The sequence below is a fragment of the Tigriopus californicus genome, chromosome 9 (assembly GCF_007210705.1).
Source record: "Tigriopus californicus strain San Diego chromosome 9, Tcal_SD_v2.1, whole genome shotgun sequence".
NCBI lineage: Eukaryota > Metazoa > Arthropoda > Copepoda > Harpacticoida > Harpacticidae > Tigriopus > Tigriopus californicus.
In genome coordinates, this window is record NC_081448.1 from 12,837,750 (window position 1) to 12,858,816 (window position 21,067).

Here is a 21,067-nt window from a genome sequence, read left to right on the forward strand (position 1 = left end):
TTCGAGAAGCCTTCATCCTGAACAAATATCTTATGGTGCCAATCAAAGAAAACCTCATCGTCCTTATCCTCAAAAGGTGGGCCAAGCTATTGTTCGGTACAGCTCTAAAACTGCGCCAAAAAACCCTAGACCAATACCAAAGGAATCCCTGGATCAAAGTACTTTTCAAAGACCACTTGCAAAGAGGGTAATCTACCGTGCTGTTTTTTGGCCGTATTTCCCTTCTCTTGTCCCAGATTATGTGGTATTTATATACCCTTCGCTGGTGATCTTGTTGTTGGTTGCGATCAAATGCAGGGTTACAGTGGGGTTTTATCCCCGGCCAAATGAAAGAGGATGAAAAATATTTATGCCCCCTCTTACCGCCTTGTGATCGATCCAAAACGAGAACCAGGAGACAACCACAATCATAAAACAGGGAACGTAAATGGTCACGATGAAGAACGAGAGTTGACGAGCGAAGGTCAGTTCCACGCGAAGACAGCTGTAAGCACCTGGAATGGAATTGAATTTTGTGTTTGTTTGGAAATGGTACAGCTATCGGATATCATGGCCCAGTTCGTTCATTTCTTCCTTCCTGGAAAATGATCCCAGTAGCTTAGACCAGATGGAATTGGACGCTAGTTTTCAAAGGACTTCCAAGGCAGCAACCATATCGCCTCACATCAAATAAAACTGTCACTCATTCCCATAGATGACTCGCGCCTTCTCTTTCCCCTCTCTCTCTTTCTCTCTCTTTGCTCTCCCCATTCCCTTTCCTCACAAATCCCATTTTCCCTTTTAAAGGAGACCCAAGGAACAGAAGGAAACAAGGACAACGGCCTCCTTTCCAGAGAGAAACATAGAGCTCCTAAGGATAGAGGCAGCAGGCTATGGAACTGCAGTTGAGCAATAAAACTAGGAAATGGGTTGGGACTTCAACCAAGATGGCACATTTTATCTACGTACGTAGACATTACGTTGCAGGCGCTATGAAGTTGTAAAAAAAGCCGTTGTTCAGGTCGCTATTTCAATAGACTCGACTTGACAATGGACTGATTATTCGGAGCCGTTCTAGTATGCTCTCTGCTCGAGACACTTGGACATACGAAACTACTGTAGAACCACGTGCAATACGTGCGTTCAAAAGAAGGGAAAGAAAATTGCTGGAGAAAAAAACGAGACAAGGGACATTTTCATTAAAAAGTTTGCCAGTCCCTGGGAATTTGGGATGCGCAGGTTGGTTAATACGCGTGGAAAAGTTTCACTTGATTGTGCACACCATGGCTGGAGCTGGCCTTGAGTTTTAGGTCACAAAACCATCTAATGGAACAGACTGCCTTAGATGATGGTTCATTTAAAAACTGATTTTTTTAACAAAACCATTTCAATGAGCTCCCTCCCTTAAAACTGCATTTCCATAACGGGGCTTAAAATCTCTCCCTCCCGCACTTCTAAGCTCATTATTTCAATTACGTCACTGAGAATTAATAAAAAGAACTCGAAAAGTAGGGCTAGGACGAAAGGAGGTCCCTTTAGAGCCCGCGCCAAAAGGCAGCTGGTACAATAAAAAAGGATCAAGCCTAAAGTTATTCGCTCCGTTTCATGGTGGCTGCCTGGCACAGATTGCACCCCAAAGTGACCAACTGCAAATTCAGGTCGAATTGTCGTCGAGTTTGCGAACTGGAAAAATACAGTTGTACGAAACCACTCGGGCGAAATCTGCACAAAAAGCGAACCGAGAACAATGGCCTCGTTTTCTGTTCGAGGAGCACGTACGTACGTATGTCCCTCAAAGTTTGAAGAGACTCTTTCTGGTGCATCGTTCAAGTGTCCATTGCCTTGAAGAGCCCAATTTAATCCATTATTAAGGAGGATCGTGGAGCCAATTTACGAGAGCTATTTTTACCTGTAGCTGTTTTGACATCACAGTTCTGGTTCCCGAAGCCATCCAATTTGAATCCTCCAGGCAGAGACAAATTGGCCACCATTTGCACGGGATTTGTCTCTTTCCATCTGTAGATCAAGTCGTTCATAGTCCATCCATCTGCAAAACCGACCATAAGGGACAAACTTTAGTTCAATTTTCCCTATGCTAGAACTTCACATTAGACTTCATGAACAATTTATGAGTACGATCAGTCCACTTCGCTATCGGTAGAGAAAGTACAATAATATTCAATAACAATCATTGCATTAATTCTGAAAGAGGAGGCAAAACCAATGAGATTGGCTTTCTGCTTTATGTCAAACAGCTTATGTCAGATTATTTACAGAGCAATTTCACCGTAAACGAGGAGTAAATCCGACAATGGCAAATTTAGAGGCCAATTTGATACAGACTGCTGTTTCGTAGAGAGAAATGATTTGGCCGTAATTTTTTTTGTGTATACCAAATAATACCGAGCGGCCATTCTGGTTTTAGGAGCCCAGTCACCAGTAATTGAATTGCCAACAGAGGCAATGACTTGTAAGTAATAGCTGGCAGAACGCTTCGAAAGCTTTCCAATTATTGTGAGAATCGTCCCGAGAAAAACGGATCGCAATGTTTCTCCTCCAGAAACCGAACCAGGCCTCGCCCAAGGTCCCACATTAATGTATAGTACATATACATACAGCGCGAGCTCGAAAAGGCTGCAAGGAGGAATCTGTTCGAAATTGAAATCTAAATAAGGCCGCAATAAAAACTTTTGGTTGGCAATGGTCAGAGTGCAGGGTTTGTGAACGACCCATAAAGACATGGTTCATGGTTGGTCAAGGATTGCACCAAAGAAAGAAACGCATTTAGAACGAGCTCTAGATGGTCTTGTCCAGAATGCTTTCAAAGCTGTTCCAATAAGTTCCATTTACTCTGAGACAAGTATAGCATTAACGTGTCTGAAAAAAAAGAGGATGGTTGAATGTAAGAACCTTTCATCGTAATGAAAGGGGAGCCTAAACAGCAATAGGTAGATTACAGTTCAACCCTTATTATCATAATTATTAAGCCAAGGTAAGTTCGATCAAAGTCTGTTTGATGGACTTGGCCATAGTGATCGCGACCTTTGATTAAACCTAACCCTTTTTCACCGTTTAATGTGGCATTTCTTGACGGGCCATCAGAAAATCACCGCAAGCTTGCTCAAAAATGAGCTGATGTGAAACAAGTGTGTTGTAAATATGTTCATGTTCATATTGTTTACCCACAATCTAGATTAGAGCCAAAGTTGCAAGTAGAAAATTGATAGAAGTTGGCTAGACAAAGACATGACAGCTCCACGAACAAATTTAGTATGTACCGACAAGACCTTGTAATGCATGGATCGGTTCTTTTTAGGTCAGGCAGGAAATCAGGAAAATGGTTTGCAGGAATCACTAGAAACCAAATTTGAGCAGTCAGGGGGAAGTGGGTCAACCCGTACGAATAAACAAATCGATGCTTCCAAAAAGAATGGAACAGTGATTTTCTTCTCCTTAGGAAAATGGACCCTTTCGGACCGCTTCTTTCTCTCTCCCTGACGACTTGACTGTCTACGTACAGCCTACAGAGCTGCAGAGAGCTTGTCCCATTTGTTCCAATTCCTTCCGTAGAACATTGCCCAGTTTTGTTTACTTCCGAATACCCGCTAGGTCCACGGTAAATGGGGAACATCGAGGAGCTCCAGTATTCTATTTTAAGTCAACTTTTGATCACTATTTTGGGGCAGTAAGACAACCTTTTGAGAGAGGTAAAATGTCAGGGTGAAATGAAAGTTTGACGCTCAAATAACTTTTAGACACTTGGGACTGAAGTGAAACTTTTTGTGGGCTGACATTTTAATGTTAAAAGTGGAGCGTGTACGTATTCAGCGTGAGTTGCGACTTAAGGAAAACGTGCTTGACGGGTTATCTTTGTTCCTAGTTGGAATCTGAATTGTTTCAATTGATAACGACAAGTGAGAGATCCTTGAATATCTCAAAATGAAATGCTTACGGTGCTCCTGGGTACTCTTCCACTATGAAAACAACATTGCATTTCCCCATTTTTTGTATCACATTAATTGATGGTAACCAACTAGACCAGTTTTTGACATAAGAAAAAGCTCATACGTTCACGAAACTCGTTATTTTTAGACTGCTTTCCCCAGATCAAAAGAGTTGAGGAAGCGGAAAAGATCGGCATTTTTTGGTGGGAATAAATCCCATTGAAATATGTGTAAAAGGTTCCTGAAGTGTGTCTATTTGAGTTTCAGACCATGGACTTTAAAGAGCTTTCGTAGTCAGATCACCTTACTTCTTGGATCTCACAAAAAAAAAAAAATTACGGATTTACGGTGCCGGTTTTTCCGATAAGGCCCTCAAAGAATGAATGGTCGAAATATCCGAAAATTCATCACAGAAGCTTGAAACATCTTTTTCCCTCGTAAGGGTTATCATCTAGCTACCAAGCCTGTAACAGCTTTTTTTTTTTACAAAAGCCCAATGTTTACGTTAATGTTTGAACTTTATGGCCTTATCATAAAAGAGCTCCCTTTTTAGATTGGCAAAACTTGGATCGAGTAGAAACAGAAAGAAAACTCTGGTTCGTTTTTTTTTTCTCGGGGTCCTAAGCTTTTTTTATCTCGGGACCCAAAGATTCTCTCCCTGTCTCTCGTTTCACCTGAAGCGCTGGGGAACAAAGAAAAACTTTTCGAGATTTTAATGCTACATCCGGGCTCTGTTGCGGCAAGTTCTCATGTCTATGCTGTGCTTGGAATATCTGGTTTCAAGCAAGTGTCGAAAGAATGTTATCTTGTCGCGGCAGCCTTGTTCCTGATTTTCATCAACATCTCAAACGACGCTCCAAACTTTCCATGTCCCGTTCCTTACTTTATCGAAGAAGGTGGAGGGAAATGGATATCAATTTTTGCTCACTCTACCCTTTTCTTGGGTCCCTCCCCCGAATGGCCGTGGTCGTAGTATGGCCATGATGGGATGTCATCTCTATCAGCCCCAAGAAACGAAGCATGTGTGAGGGTCCAATTTGGACCCAATCATTTATCCTGTCCCACTTACAGCTTGCCACATCCAAATTGCATGTTTGCTTGTCCAAAGGGAAGAGTGCCAAGTGCATGGAACAGGCGCAAGTCAGCGAGACGCGGATCGAGTAGAGCACATCTCCATTGGGAAACACTCGCACGTATAAATTGGATTGGAGGATGTTGTGGAAGCGCCCGATTTTCTCGTTCCGAAAGAACGTGTCCGGCATCCACACCTTCGCGGCGTCGGTCATGGTCAAGTAGCGGATTTTATCTGCAATGACAAGAGATGTATGAATTCGTGGTCAGAGACGTTGGTTGCTCTCCATACGTTCTCACATGAGGCAATTACAATCTAGTTGTCTGGACGAGCCAACATGGACCAAGGCCAGACTTACGGGCTGGCCTTGGAAAACCCTTTAACACACACGCCATGCCCCCTACCCCTTCTTCCTTGGCCATTACATTGCATGCACATTATATTCGGTCGGAGATAGAGCCTAACGAGTAAGTGCCTCGGAACATGAGCGTTGATGTGTTCCAAACACGAATGGAACGAGCGGGGCCAATCATGACAGAGATGGAGCGGAGAGCCAAAAAAATCGTCGTCGACCTCTTAAGGGGACCCAACTCAATCTCGGAAGCTCCTCAAATTGTGATTGGATCCGGACCACACAAAAACTTCGGAACTGGAAATTGGTTTCCCTAAAACGATGGGTGTCAAAGGCCAGACGCGGATTTAATGAGTGCTCCGCATCCAAAAGGCTGCTGCCCAAGGAATCATCATCTGGTTCAAATTGGAACGTAATTGTCTAACGCATGTCAGTCAAGCGTCCGATTCCATCTATCTTCATATTTTGTCGCTCGTTTTGGTTCACAACAGCAGCAATGAATGACTGGCAACCGCATTCTCACGCCCGAGGTCGTCGGTCACCCAAATCCCCAATGCATGGTAATCGAATTGATGAGACCGACAGCTTGACCGATGTTCCCACATGATAGAACGAGCCAGCTTCTTGGCGCCCAAATGAGACCATATGTCCATCCATCCATCCATCCATCCAACCAACCAAGCAACCGACCAACCACTTTCGGCGACTGGACCACGGAAGATGAACTCTCTCACTTAATGGGATATTGACTTGGAACATGCATGAGGAAATTGGATCTTGATCTCGAGATCCACTTACTCAGAAAAGGCTCAAGAAAAGTGCCTTAGAAACAGGGACCCGTTTTATTCTCCTATCCCCTCAAGGAACCCTTTTTTTCGTGCACTTAATACCTTTCTGGTATGCATGAGGGTGATCACCGACTACAACTGGCGTGGTAAGCTCTTAAAGAAGCTCCAAGTAATCTAGGGAAAAGGGATCCCAAGTCCCGACCTCATAAAATAGCTCCTTCAACCCGCCTCATTGTCAATCTGTATACAATATTCAGTCCTTAAGGGCCACAAGCAAGAAACCCTCGCCACTCCAGAAGTGCATCACATCCAATTACCAACCAATACTAAGACCAAGACCAAGCAATGAGACGAAGTATTGTTGAACAATTTGATATTGGGATCCTAAAGAGAAGCCTCAAAAGCAGATTTTATGGCCTCCTTCAGCGTTGGTCCTAGATTTCCTACTCACACAAAGAGGGTCGAACGAACCAATACGAGAGCCATAGACATGGGCTTCAAAGATGAAACAATTTTACAGTTTCCAGCACAGTTGTCCTTTTGTGCATCTTCAACCCAGAAGGTCGAAATCTGGCGGCATGTCCGGGAAGTCTCACTTCCACTTGCTCTTATATCACGTTTAACGTTGGTCTCACGGACGTCCTTCAAGTTATCGAACACTTATTCACATCCATGGTCTCCGGACCACTTGGTTTCTGCTTGAACAAGGCTAAAAATGCAAATTCAATGCCTCCCATTTTTGCAACAGATGCTTTAGGACGATCTTGAGATTTTCAACCACGGCTTTCCACTTCACATCTTTGCGAACAGCCCCCAAAATATAGGAGATGAGCTGAATAGAGACCAAATTTGCAACATCACAGAGTCTATCGTCTCACTATCTCAAGGAAACCTCCACGTAGTCTTGTTGGCTCCTCGTTTTCATGCAGCTTGCATGGAAAAAGTGATTGATAATATATCAAAGTACAACCAACAACAGTACACTAGTAAGCGTTTGCGGTAATTTGTGCCTTTGAATCCCTCCTAACCTTGGTTACCAACCAAAGGGCGAAGGAGCTCACGTGAACATGAAGGAGACTTTGATGACGGCTATTAGTAGGCACCTTGAAAGTTTTTGTTGGAACCAACCTGTTGTGGACGGAGTTTGGCCAGTGGAATCGAGGTGGGTAATTTATGTGCTCCAGTCTCGTGCCATCTGGAACCAAGACCCTAACCGAACCCTTCTAAGAGTAGGAAGCAGAAAGTTTTTTTCCTCTCATGAACAAAGTGTTTGTTGGATGTTCAGAGTTCTTTCCACCCAAAGACCATGACACCCCCACACCCCCGTTTCGTGTTAGAAAAGTACGGAGAGGTGTTGCTGGGAACGTGGAAATGTATGAAAAATGGTTATTGGATTAACGTCATCCGGAACAAAGTGAGGCTCTCGGAGGGGAGGCCAGGGTCTTGAATTATTTCCTCCATCGCCAAAACTAGAACGGAGAGGCAGCATCCCTGAAGGTTTCAGTAATATTATTTATTCTCCAGAGGAAGAAGGCTCTCTACCCTACAATAGTGAACCAAAATGGATGAATGGAAAACAATCCCTGGCTCATCCTGGAAGAAAAGCCTTACATAAAATCGTGACTGAGCGACATCCACCCGGCTTAGACGTGTTTTTCTTACAACTTAGTAATTGTTTTTCCACGCCTGAATCGTGCTCTCTCGTTAAAAGAAAATTAAATATCCCAAGCCACCCGAGGGTTCCAAGGAAAATCAGGATGAATGAAGAAGGGCATAATAGACCTCATTAGTTTGAAACCAGCATTGCTCGTCCTTTCCCTGATTTCTCTCTGTCTTCCCGTGAACAAAGGCCTCTCTTTCCAGGGCTATCCAAAATTTCATTTGAACCCACGCATATGATGATTGGAGCTCCATTGGGGAAAAGCATCGTCAACGAGAGTACACTTTGAGGTCCTCTTACCTTCCATTCCCCGGAGCCGGTTCTTGAACTGGAGTCTTCCATCGTTCCATTGCTGTCGGAGTGTGATTTGGAAGCTGTATTCCTGGAAAAGTAAGGAGACAGAATACCTTAAAATGGGTGATTTTTCTTCGCATGAATTTCAAAGAAAATTCGCCCTGAAGAGGTTCACAAACTGTCGGAGAGCCGAATGCTGATGAAAAAACTTTCCCCAAGTGAACGAACAGAAATCAAATTGGAACTTTCCTTTGAGATTTCTGCATCACTTCATATGGAAAGGAGCAGAAGAAGGAAAGGGGGGAAAATTACGACCATGTGAGGTCGTCATCCAACAAGCAGACGTCAAAAAGAACCAGGACTCCAATCCTCCATTGGAGGTTCTGTTCGATCACTCATCAATTGGGATCTCTACCCTTCCAACGTTAAGACCTTAAGAACCTGGTTTTTGGACTGATTCTGAGAACTAAAGAAATATCCGATAGCCTAAAGTAATTATAGATTTTTGGAACCAAGGTGAGGCTTGTTTTTCCATCTTCCATACTATTCTTGTGGGATAATAAGATTAGCTTACACAAGCATATCTCAGGTTCGAGTTACATTCAAGGTTTTCATTCCGCGCTATTCATGTACTGTACATTGGGACACCGAACGAGGGAACCAAGATCAGATCAAAGTTCCCATGGGTTTCTTTTCAAGAATGTACTGCAGTGGATCTCATCGTTGCAACTCTTTTGCCTTTCCTTTTCCCGTTTGCGAGGCAATATGTTGGGGCGTTCATTCTCCCGCACGCCGCGTGGTAATTCGATTTCCCCAATTCATCTTAATCAGAACCTTAATAAGCCTCTTGAGACCTCATGACCACATTGAGGTTGAAAGTTCTGTTACATCGGTCGGCTCCTTTCCATCCAGGTCTCTTTTCTCCTTCTCTCTTTTTGGACCACGTGGAGGAATGGAGAACACTTTGGTGTTGCCATTATTGCCCTCAAGTGGGTGGAAAAGCCAATTCTGACACGAGGCACTGGGTGAGTGTGCGTGTGCGGGTCATGTTTGTTTCACGTGACAAGGTTACCAGACACAAATTGAGCAACAATTCGGAGCCTTGGATCCCAAACCCTTCGATTTGCAATAGAGGTACGAGGTGCTTCCAAAGTCGAAATACATTTGCTTTGTATTTTTTTTTTTAATTTTTGGTTTGAGTGCTTACTTTACTGAATCAGAAATGTTGTGCGCCTTATTTTGAGTTGCTGTTGATAAATTCAATATCTGTTGCGGATAACATTGGTTAAGCCCTTTTCATTTCGACCTAACATGTTGACGCCACCTTTCAATTCAATAGGATGATTAAGCAATAAAAGAAATTGGGATCAAAAAGCTCCTAGACCCCGCTTGTGTTGAAAACTGCAAAAATACTTACAGACTTGCCAAATTGATAGGGGGGATGGGTATCGTCTAGAAGGTCTCTCATCTCATTTCAATCCGCCTTTGCAAGGTCGATAGAGTAATCGATCTATAAATTTACCAAATCCTGCTCAAAACCTAGACTGACACATTTCTGTTTTACCAACTCTAGTTGCTCAACCAATGGTCAATATGACTAAAGCGAATGTCTCTCGATTTTGAAAGCACCTCGTATATAGTGTGAGTTTGAATTTGGACCAGAAAGGTTGAAGCACAACTTTATACCAATTGGTATGGTGCTTGTGCTTGGGTGACTGGTGTGGCGGATGCACATTTGTCGGAATTGCATTTAAATCAATTATCAAGAAGTAGTAGTATTATTTTTTAAAAAAGCGGTTTTAGTCATAGTTTCCTGGAACGCAAAGACGGAAAATGTGTCCGGGAACCCTCAGGGCATTGGGTGGGTTGGTCCCAAATTTGACGAACGGGTCACTTCCACAGCTTCGCGGGTGGACAATCTAAATGGGTTAGTTTTTTGCTGAAGTTGGCTTTAAGAGCCAAATTGAAGAAACTTTGGCAGCCTTTGGTCAGCTTCTTGCCTCTGAAGTTGCGAGGAATACGTGCGTGGTGTTCGCAAAGTTTCCGCTCTGACCGTGTGGAAGGATCTCTTCAACGTGGTTCCAAGACCCTCGCGAGTGATCCTGGTTACGAGGAGAGTTTGTGGCAATGTTATGAGGAAAGTTACAGGTCCCGTAATCATTAATGAAGGTATACGATCGGCTCAAATCCGAGATCCTAGGATAATCCTCATTGAGCTTTACGGACGCAACGCTAAGAGCTTGTAGTAGAATATCTATTTCGTCATTATCGTCATCATCATCCATAACTTCTACACTCACCATCTTGACGTCGTCGATGTTCGAGAAGCTTCGAATGAAAATATTGACGTCCACCAGGGTGGCGGATTCTGTAAAAGAGAAAAGAAGAAACCGGTTAAAAAAAGCCGTGCCAAACTCCACGAAATGCCTTCAATAATTGACCATTGGAGAAAGCAGTTGGACTTGGTTTTCCTATTGGGCTGCTCTCATGCTCTTGACAGAAAGACGAAGGAAATGAGACCCTTGAAAAACGAGAGAGAAAAAGGAGCCTTTGATCAGCCAAGTGAAACTTAGCTGTTATGCACCCATCTTACACCATGGCCATTTTCAAGTCTTCTTCTTGGCACCAAATTCACCAAATTCGCCTTGAAAGGAGTGTGTGTGTNTGTTCGCAAAGTTTCCGCTCTGACCGTGTGGAAGGATCTCTTCAACGTGGTTCCAAGACCCTCGCGAGTGATCCTGGTTACGAGGAGAGTTTGTGTAGCTGTTATGCACCCATCTTACACCATGGCCATTTTCAAGTCTTCTTCTTGGCACCAAATTCACCAAATTCGCCTTGAAAGGAGTGTGTGTGTGTGGGGGTGTGGGGGGGGAATGCGAAATTATTCATCAATGCCAGTCTCATGATGACAAGAAAATCTTGCTCAATACTTGAAGTGAATGGATTTTCTTATCTATTATTAAACGGAAACTGAATAATTCTCCTAAGATGACTTTCAACTTGCGTAGCTTAAAGTCCTCTTGGCAGTAGCCCTAAAGGTGGGGAAAAATAGAAGAATCTCTCTCATCAGGAATTCCCTTTAGAGTCCACTCCCAACTGTCTACCTGCTAGGTAAGGAGGCACCGAGGCACAAAAGGCCTCTCTTAATGAGCCCATTTGTTCCCCCATCCCATATTAAGACCCAACGAACACCTAGTAAGCTCTGTTGGCGGGTCCTAATTTTCAGATGGCTCATCTTCTAGGCGGAAACTTTCACCTCTTTCCTCCAACTTCGACACGCCTTGTTCTAGGCTTCTCGGACCGAAGGCTCTGAAAGCCGTCGGTTCAATCAGAATTTATTTGTTTTTGGTTAGCCTGATGAGCCCAGGTTTTTGCCTACTCTTTCTAGGTTAACAGGGGCCCCTCTTCATTGGGCTTGGGATGTTATTTTGGGTGTTATTACGACGTTCAGAATCCCCTCAAGGCAAGTAACTCTCCCAACAAGCTACATTTCCATAAAGGAAGCCTTGTGGGTTTGGGTTGTCGGCACCGCTATTTCTTCAAAGAAGACGAAGACATCTCCTACATCTTTCTTGGAGTGAAAGCCTCGGGTATTGATCATCAAATTTCTGTTCTCTGCCACTACTTATCCTTGATTTGGCCGAGAACGATAGGTACTGATGAACCGGGTGGCCACAAAGACACGAGAACGTGGTTCAAAAGCACAACTCCGGACGTAAGTAAGGCTGTGCACTCAAATGCAACAGAGTAAACTGACGTTGAAGAGCTGCACGGCCTCAAGCTAAACATGCTCCCACGGCAAAGTTGCAATGAGGCTATGATCAAAATCAAATTAAGGACGCCATTCTCCGGAAAAAGCAGGAAATGCAAGGTGCACTTTGGATCCTGCACACAATTGCCGCGGCGGGGAAGGACGACCTTGTTCAAAATGAACGAGAAACAGACACCAAGGCCTCGTTGGTCGTCATTGCAAAGCACGGCATGCAGAGTTCCGTACTGTACCATGGTGTTCAATGGAGTGGATACAAGAGAGACGGAGAGGAAGAGGGAAGGAAGAACGAAGGAAAGAAGAAAGAAAGAAAGTGTAAGGAACTTATTTCCGCTCAGTTTCCATCCCAGGCCAAGAGGATGGGGAAGGCCACACTTTTGCTTGTAGCGTGACCTTCTGGTCCTTATTGGAAATACGAAGACTCAATGTTCCACTAAATGAATCACGAGATTGGGATCATTAGCCGAAAAAAGGCCATGTTTTGGAACTCCCTCCTCACTGCCAAGGAAATGGTGAATTGAGAGGAAATGGCTCATCAGATTTGACGTTGACTGAGCCTCAGTTAGATGTAACATATGCTGATGGGCCTTGTCAGCTTTTCTTTCTGAATAGAGGCACCAATATCAATCACTTCTGTCCAGCTCAGCATCTCATCCTCGCCACATCTAATCCAGGGAGCCATCCTTCATTTTGTAGAGAATGAGATATGCTGAACCTCGGAATTCTAACTGCTACCGTCGCTATACTCGTTGGGCACTTCTGTACATCTATCTACGTATACAATCCATGCAGATCTGTTCAATCATCGAGTGCAGCAGAATTGCAATATGGAACGAATTGTGTGGAAAAATGAAACCCACTTACGATTGTTGGCAATGCTGAGAACATTTTGAGGATTGAGGTGCAGTAATTAGGGCTTTGCGAAAGCTTACGGAAGCCTACTTGAGTTGTGGTTACTTCGCATACATAATTGTCCTTGAATGACCAAAAGTTGAATGTGGGATAGGAAACCTCGAGCTTGAGGAAGCTAATTAAAATAAAATGCAAATTAGCCTCTTCACAAACCAGGCAAACATGCTCTCAATGCTCCCCAAGGAGCAGTTACATACACAAGCATGGCTGCTGATGAAAATTCCCCTCAAATATGCGGTTCTCGTTTCCTAACGGTTGCTGGAATCTTCCAAAATGGAGCCAAGCAAGTCGAGCATCTAATATTCTCAAGTAAGAATCAGAGTCCTTGATTCACTGCATCCCAATGATCCAATGTGTCTCAGTTCTTGGCCCTCTCGGCACGTTGTACATGAGCTAAGAGAGGAAGATAACTACACCACTGTAGTGCAAGTTACTCTGCGTCCTACTAGCATCCATCCTCCTCTGGTGCAGTATTTATGGTCCATCAAGAAGATTGGTTTTTGGGCGAGAAGACGTTCTCCTGTCAGCTCAGACATGTCACATCAAGCCTTTAAGGATCACAAGGCACACACCGCTCAACTACAGTACTACCATGCTCCTAAAAATTGCATCCGAGCGCGGAGTTTCCAGGGTAAAAACTCATACAATCTACCATCCGTCCCACCATCAAGCTGCAACTTTAAGTTGGTTTGTGTTGATGCACTTCCTCATGCGCTTAGATTACACTCTATTGTATCGCTTCTAGTTATATCGGCACGTAAATGCTTGCGTTTGTTTCTTTATTTAGTATATATGTGTACAAGCCCCCAATCTGGTTGTGAGCTGGAAATTTGGCTTGTTTCTTGTACAAAGAAATAAAAAAGGTGGCCTGGGCAGCTACAAATCAAAGATCATATTGGCCCGTTGGTGTCATCTTCCACATCGTAGTGACTGAAACTGAGACCCAATTTCTCACCAAGGGCTCTTGAGGAGGTGTTTCAATGAAAGAAATCGAGAATGGATGGCCATCTGGAAAGTGCTTCCACCTCAAGCTGATGCGATTCTCCAATGTCGTGAATCACTGATTAAATCTATGGCAAGTAGCAACCAATTTCCAGTCCAATATCGACGAGCTACTTTGGTTGGATGCTTGGCTATTCCTCCTAGGCAACCATCCATCCAACCTACCAACCAACCAACCAACCAACCAACAATCCAGCTATTCCCGTTATCTACAGATACCGTCGTGCCCTTAAGAAGGCTTTTGGTCCAATAAAGACCACTTGGGGGCGGCTAACTGTAATCGAGGTAAACGTGATTGATTCCCTTTGTCCTGTGGGGATGGGCTTGCCTCTCTTTCTCTCTCTCTTCATAATATGGAAAGGCTTTATTGGAGAATTGTGGCCAGACTTTCTCGACACATTATTTTCTTGCAGTGATCGAAAAGCCCCCTCCTTCTCCTTCTTCTTCTTCCTCCGTCCAGTCTTTGAAAGGTATCCACTTACCGGTGCTGTTGAGTCCACTTGGCCGGATTCTTTTATCGTACACATCCACCCCGAGGACCGAGTCCAAGATTTTCTTCTCCTCCTGTCGATAGTTCACCTCTTTTTGTCGGTAGAGCTTATTGCCAAACATACACCTGGAACAAACGAAAAGCGAAGGAATTGAATAAGTTCAAGTGGAATGGATCGAGATATTCCATCCTTAGAGACCGCCAAAACAATGAGAATGTCGTTGCAATTCTTGGGGGCTTGACGTTGGTATATCCGACGTCTCAACTTGGTGGAACGTTCAACATGGAACAGGATACTTTCTTGACATACAATGCTCAGCAGGGGGAACTTTCCAATCCCACGGAGCATTACAGCATAGACACACTATGGAATGATGCAGAGCCTTTCAAAGTCTCGGGTTATGAAATGCATGTCATCCAACCCGGGGGTCATTAGGTCGGCCATTCTTCGGAATCAAGAATGTATTCTGCTGTCTTGAATGTACGTAATGGATTATCATCTAGAGAATTTTACCACACAATTTATCTTACTATTAGTAGAAAAACCATGGCTACTAAACCCTCAATTATCTATTTATTTCTGAAAAGAGCTTCTCGTCTTCCAGAGGTTAACCGGTGTGGATGGCAAGGCTCAGAATTAATTCCATAAAAAGGGAAAGTCGAACTTGTCTTGGTAGAATTTTGAAATAAGGTCATGATCGGCATTCTTTGTGGGCGCTTAGCACCCACTTCTTCCTAAAGGACGTGAAATTGGATATTGCTGAAAGCTTTCAGGCTTTTCATCATGTTTTAGGAGAAAACAAAGAGTTTTTTTGCTTATCCTCGCTCTCCATCTGCCTGCAATGCGACCTCGGGAGAAATCCCCAATGGAATGAAAACGAAGTGAATGAATGCGAAAACAAGTCTCAGGTCTGAAAGGTTGCCGGATAAAAGCTCGTGGAAACTCAAGGCAGAAGTGAGAAGATCCCTGAGGAGATCTATGATTAATGAAGGTCTTAATGCTCCAAAGTGGGGCCTCCACAGTGAAGTTTGCTTTCGATCCCAAGGAATCTAAATGTTCCCTTCAACATAGACAAGTGCCTTGAATTGGAATCCAAACTCATCCACGGATCCAATATCTCATCGTACAAAGACGGTCCTGAATTTCAATTCCGAATGGATGGTCCATTCATTCCCCCTTTTCCACAATGACTGACCCGGTTCCATTGACTTCGAATGGTTCGTATACGAACTCTCCCCACTTCCTGTGTACACGAAAAGGAGGAGGAGGAGGAGGAGGCACAGTGGAACCTCGTCGTCCTCCTGGCTGGCTGAATGACTGACTCCCTCTGGCAAACAACACCCCGAGATTGAACAATGGCATTGGGGGGACCTGGCCCCTCATTAGGTCTCTCTCCTTCTCTCCTCAGGGGCTCCATTTCGCCCTCACACTTGGTAATGATCAGTTATTCGTTCCAGTTGTGTTTGCTTTCCCATTCCATTCAAAGTAGACCAAGAGAGTGCCTAGTCACATGGCCGTTACTACATTCTGTAGATTCTTCGAGACCTCATGAGAGAAAGTTTGCCAAAAGAGGGAAAGTTCACTGATAACAAATCCCTTTCGATGGAGTTTCTTTTCCAAGAGCTATAATCCTAGGGACAATACTACGAGTCCAACAATAAACACTGGTTCAGCGTCAGACATTTCAAGGACCTCTGAATACTTCCTTAAAACGTGGCTCTCGTTGCAACTTACTTTTCCAATATTTGACCCACCCGCAATTCCCAAGCAGTCTCAAACCCGACCTGATTAAGACTAAAGTACTGAGTCTAACTACATCAAGGACTAAAGCAATCTTCAAAACTTTATAGCAACCTTCTCCACCACATATTTAGTCGTCCTAAAGTAGTTGAAAAGCCGGAAGGGGGTATCCCCTTTGAACAATAAAGCTCCATATCTCCAAGACGGGAATGAAGGGTAGGGGGGCTTTCGGAGTTCTACATTTTGAATCTTTATAGACCATTGAAAGTACTTAATCCTTGGAAGGTCTCGAAAACCTGGATCACATTTCAAGATAAGAAGAAGGCCGTTCATTTTTTTTCTACTGGCCCACGACGCTTTCAGTCCGGCTGTCCGTCCATCCATCCATCCTTTGTGCAATCTCGTTCTTTCACATTCATTCCGATGTGAATGAGACCCCGCTCGAGTTCCAGTTCCATGGCCGAATAATACCCATAGTGCATTCTCGTATTGTGCCAACGGTCATTAAATCTTCGTTGGAAGCCCATGCATCTGAACCAAAGTGGAACTCGAACCCAATGTTGATTTCTCTGGCCCTCACAGGATCCATCAAACAAACTTTCTTGAAGAACCAACTTGAGAGTTGGGTGTTGCGGAAACCGCCGTGCGTTCTGTACGAGCACGTGGTACCAATCTCATCTTGGTATGACTTTGAGTAGAGCCAGAGTTTGGTATGAGAAGTCGGCACTAAAAGCCTTGGCTCTAATCTGGACGCAATCCAATGATCCAAAATCCAACCGAGCAAATATGGAAGAAACCCAGGGCACGCCAGAGCTCCTCAATGTCGAAGTTCGTACAGTAGACAAGCGTTTCAAAGAGATTTCATCGTTGACCAACGGAACGAACTCTTTCTCCCCCGGAAACTTAAGCCTATTATTAAGGCCACAACGACCTGGTTCCCATAGGCTATAGAACACAGGGAAATATCAATTTTGCCAAGCTCAAAAGCAATTCCTTCTTTTATCCGATTCGTTGAACAAAGACCTTTCTTTCTTCTCCCTGAAGAGTTCTAAACGAAGGAGAGAAAAGTTCCAAACTTGAACATCCTCCGCCCTCCCATCACCCGTTCTTCTCTATTGTTGACCAAAGCTTAGGGCCAGTCTACCCCACCCATCGATTCGCTCTTCTTCTACATGAATCAACTCTAACCAAGCCCAGCATCAATGAAGTATTCAAGGTGATCCCCGGAATTCTGGTTCAGCGCTCGAATGCTCATGACTACTAGTTCATTCAGTAGATTGGAGCATGGAGAGGGCTGCCGCAAGAGGAAGTTTACGATTCGTTAGGTTTGGATATTCCCCTTTAAGGCATGAGGAGTGGAAAGAGAACTATTGTAAGCAATGAAGCTTAAGTATTTTAGTGAGGAGCTTTGTAGATGATTGCCGAGAAAATATTCTTGCGTAGTATTACTTGCACTACGTATATATACGGTTAGTTGGGTATTCAATTAATGCAGACGCATTATCGATTTGATTTATCTGGGGAATTTTGATGAAAGTCAGATGGTAACGAAATAAGCCCCATTTTATTGCCATTTTCTCTAATCGACCCTCCAATTACAGCTCTTTTACGCCCTCATAATTCAAAAATTAGGAAGTGTGATAAATTGCCTGGAATCAGACCATTAACTGCCAAAAACTGGGACTGCCAAATTCATAACTCAAGTCAAGAAGTTTTTGGCAGACCATTAATCACATCACTTAAATATTTAAAAGGACCCAAAGTCTTGGCACTTCTCGGGAAGCCTTTGAAATGGAACGCGTAGCTAAAAGGGAACTGGAAGTGGAAACTAAGGAATATATGGAACATCGTTCGTTCAAGGTCCTTCTCCAATTCCGACTCTAATGCATTTTCCCACGTGTTTAAGGTCTGTTGGTCCGCAATATCTTATCATGTTTCAGTGCCAGGATAATTGGTCAGATATTTGGTTACATAGACCCATTGGCCATGTCCTCCAATCCTGGTTGACCAAATCGACATCGGACATTAATCAAACAAGGTGTTAGCCATGTTAACAATGGTCGCTATGCTCCATCCAATCCCTTATTTGGTCTTGTGTTTCATTCGAAAGGAACCCTGGAATTGCGAGTGGTTGGTGGAGCAGAAAAATATGTCAGTTCCAGATTTTTAGTAGGCAATATTTCAATTTAGACCTTTTCCTTGGGAAGGAATTGTGTCAATTCCATTAGAAGTGGATAACCCTCAACATGTCCAATTTGTTTCCAAGTTGTCAGAATTGCAAAAACTTGATGGGGCGCATTTCTCTGGAAATCCAATCACTCAAACGTGCTCAAGAGACGACCAAACCAAATGGAGACAGACAGCAAAAGAATTCCCAATTGCGTGAGAGCTTCGATTACTCACTTACCGGATAGCATGTTCTTACTATGTGTGATGTAAAGACGGTAATCCCAGTCAATGTCATTGGTTCCATGACGGCCCTGCGATTTAATTCACTTATCTTCTCGACCAATTAATGCTAATGGATCCCCGTAGTCCGCCTTCTCATCATGCTAGTCGTAAGTGAGAAGGCGTTAGTGGGTAGGTTTTCTCAAATTGGTAAGTGTCCCACGAGAGCCTCTGGAACCCTAGGGATCTTCATCTGAGAAGAGCATAAATAACCTTCGTTCACCTTGGTCCATTTCCAATACTGAAGATGCTCTTGCATTGCAGTAACACTAACAAAGTAGGTATAGGATCTTTACTTGTACATTAACCAGCCACACTTTCGTAATGATTGAATAATATTCGGCTGTCAGCAAAGGAAGCATGGTAAGCCATTTGGTTCAGGTGACAGAACCAGAAATTGGTTTCTTGGCACCTCATAAATACCTACGCATCTGATGATTCATCACATCACTCAGACATCATGTTGTATCACATTGATGAAGATAGCTCTAAGTATAAAACCAACAACCGAAGGAAGGCTATTGTTGGGAAAAGTGGTTAATGGGTAGTCACTTTGGAGTATAATGCATTCTGGGACTATGAATTTCGGTCAGACTTGCCTGAGCTAGTGAGGTGGCCGTTTGATGCTTGTTTCCATTACCTGATATTTGGGATCGAGAACAAGCAATTGCGTGACAATTCTTTTATAACTACCTTTTTAGCAGAATTTGAAAACCAAAGACACAAGGATGCATATTTCAAATTGGAACCAGAAGTCGAACCAATCCTGATCGTAATTAACGTTTAGAAAGAAAAGGGGCATTCTCGGAGAAAATGGAGTATCTCAAGGAGTTGGGGTCCTTCGAGAATAAAGCTCAAAGTGGAGGACCTTCGAGTAGTATGAAGTGGGTTGGTTGTTGGTCTTCTTCAAAGGCTGAGGACCTCTATGACCGTGGTAAAGAATGAGTTGAAAGTGTGGACAAGCTCGAGAGAATTTCATGGAAAAAAAACATTCCTGACTTCCAGCCTTTTAACAAAGCAAGGTCTTTTAAAGATTAGATTACTATCGCAAGGTCAAGATGTGAAAATGTTGTCTCTAAATGTTTTTGGTGTAAAGGAGAAAAGGCAAAAAGGGTAAAGCTACAATCGCAAAGTGAAACCCATACGCTGAAGACATGCTTGCCCCAATACCTTTCCATGGGTCAATAAGCACCTTCCAATGTCCAATATTTAAAAAAAGAGTCTTTAGTTCCAATAATGCTCCTCCGACAGAAGAAGGCATTTTGGCGCACTCCAATATTTGACTTCAATGAAAGAAAGAAGGCCGACTCTCTTGGAACAGATGGAAACAGTTGAGATACTGTCTGGTTGATAAATTGAATTGAGCTTGTGGTCAGTGGAACTCGAAACATTGGCGGCATTCTTTCCATTTATCTCTTTCAAAGTTCGCTTTTATTTATGAAACTAGTTGGAACGTGGATGGCGGAATTGCGGAGGAAGAAAAGGTGAGAGAAAGGAATGGAGGGAAGGGGAAATGACAGCGATGGGAGGGGGTAAATGTCATTTCTTTCACTTTCCCAAGAAGGAAAGGGACCTTGATAAAGGATTGAGTGTGCCCATGAGACGAACACACAGAAGAAGGAAGAAACTTGGGCAGTAAGAAATAGTGGCAAAATGGCTGCCATTCATTATTTATCTTGTCAGACAACCAATTTCCTTTACTTTGCGACCAACCCAACCCCGATTGCTTCCTTCCGAAGAGTGGTAGCCAAGGGCCCCTAATGAAAAGAGATTAAGTCTCTAACGCCCATTCCGAAATTATGGATGACGTGATCAATACTAGTCGGTTTGGAAATTGCAAGAAATGGGAAACCGGAAACACGACAAATGATTGCCTTTTCTCTCTTTCGTTGAACTTGGTCTGCTGTACAGAAATGGGAAACCGGAAACACGACAAATGATTGCCTTTTCTCTCTTTCGTTGAACTTGGTTCTGAAGGCACTACTACTCTACCAATCGTTCCCAGTTCGTGGTTTATCGTCGATAGTGTTGGATTGGGAACTTTTTCGTTCCATGAAATTCCCTTTGGTGACCGTCACAAACAACTTTCCTCCCAAGAGTTTGACAGCCTTCTAATATGACCCTGGCCCCTTTTGTTCCATGGAAATATATAAATGTATTGATTCATGTCCAGCATGTAATTACGTAGATTACGTGGGGAAACAAAATTTGTTGATAATCTGGTTTTACTGTGGGCTGAGATGATTTGGATGGATGGACACTAATCCCTGGGATAAATCCCGGGAAATCCATTGAGCCACCCAGGTTTGGTTTGGTTTCCTTGAGCCTAAAAAAAGCTTGCTTACTTGGCCTCTTCTCTAGTGCTCGGAATGAGGCACAACAAAAGAACTCATTCGAAAAGAGGGAATTCTCCGTCTCAGTGAGGCACGCCAAAGAGAGCCTGTATTAAGACACCTCCAAGACATGCAAATGATCGGATCTCTGGCCCACTATTTGCTCTAGGGCAAGGCTTGCTGAGCCCTTGGCCAGAAATAACCTGAATAGACGGGAGATTTCCCCAGGGCAAAAGAAAGGACCAAAGAGGGATTGCTTTAACTAACAGCAATAATAGACCTT

At 43.6% G+C, this 21,067-nt stretch overlaps 1 protein-coding gene across 3 annotated transcripts in view; it reads right to left on the bottom strand.

The window, feature by feature from the left end:
* The window catches only part of LOC131886935 (glutamate-gated chloride channel-like), a 36,645-nt gene that overhangs the window by 11,938 nt on the left and 3,640 nt on the right, over positions 1-21,067 (bottom strand). For all 3 annotated transcript variants that reach the window (XM_059235400.1, XM_059235399.1, XM_059235398.1), the window contains exons 3-8: positions 14,255-14,388; positions 10,390-10,457; positions 8,096-8,177; positions 4,993-5,229; positions 1,889-2,026; positions 364-494 (exon numbers count right to left, since the gene is read on the bottom strand). In XM_059235400.1, coding sequence (XP_059091383.1) covers positions 364-494; positions 1,889-2,026; positions 4,993-5,229; positions 8,096-8,177; positions 10,390-10,457; positions 14,255-14,388 — 790 coding nt within the window. The remainder of the gene's footprint in view (positions 1-363; positions 495-1,888; positions 2,027-4,992; positions 5,230-8,095; positions 8,178-10,389; positions 10,458-14,254; positions 14,389-21,067) is intronic.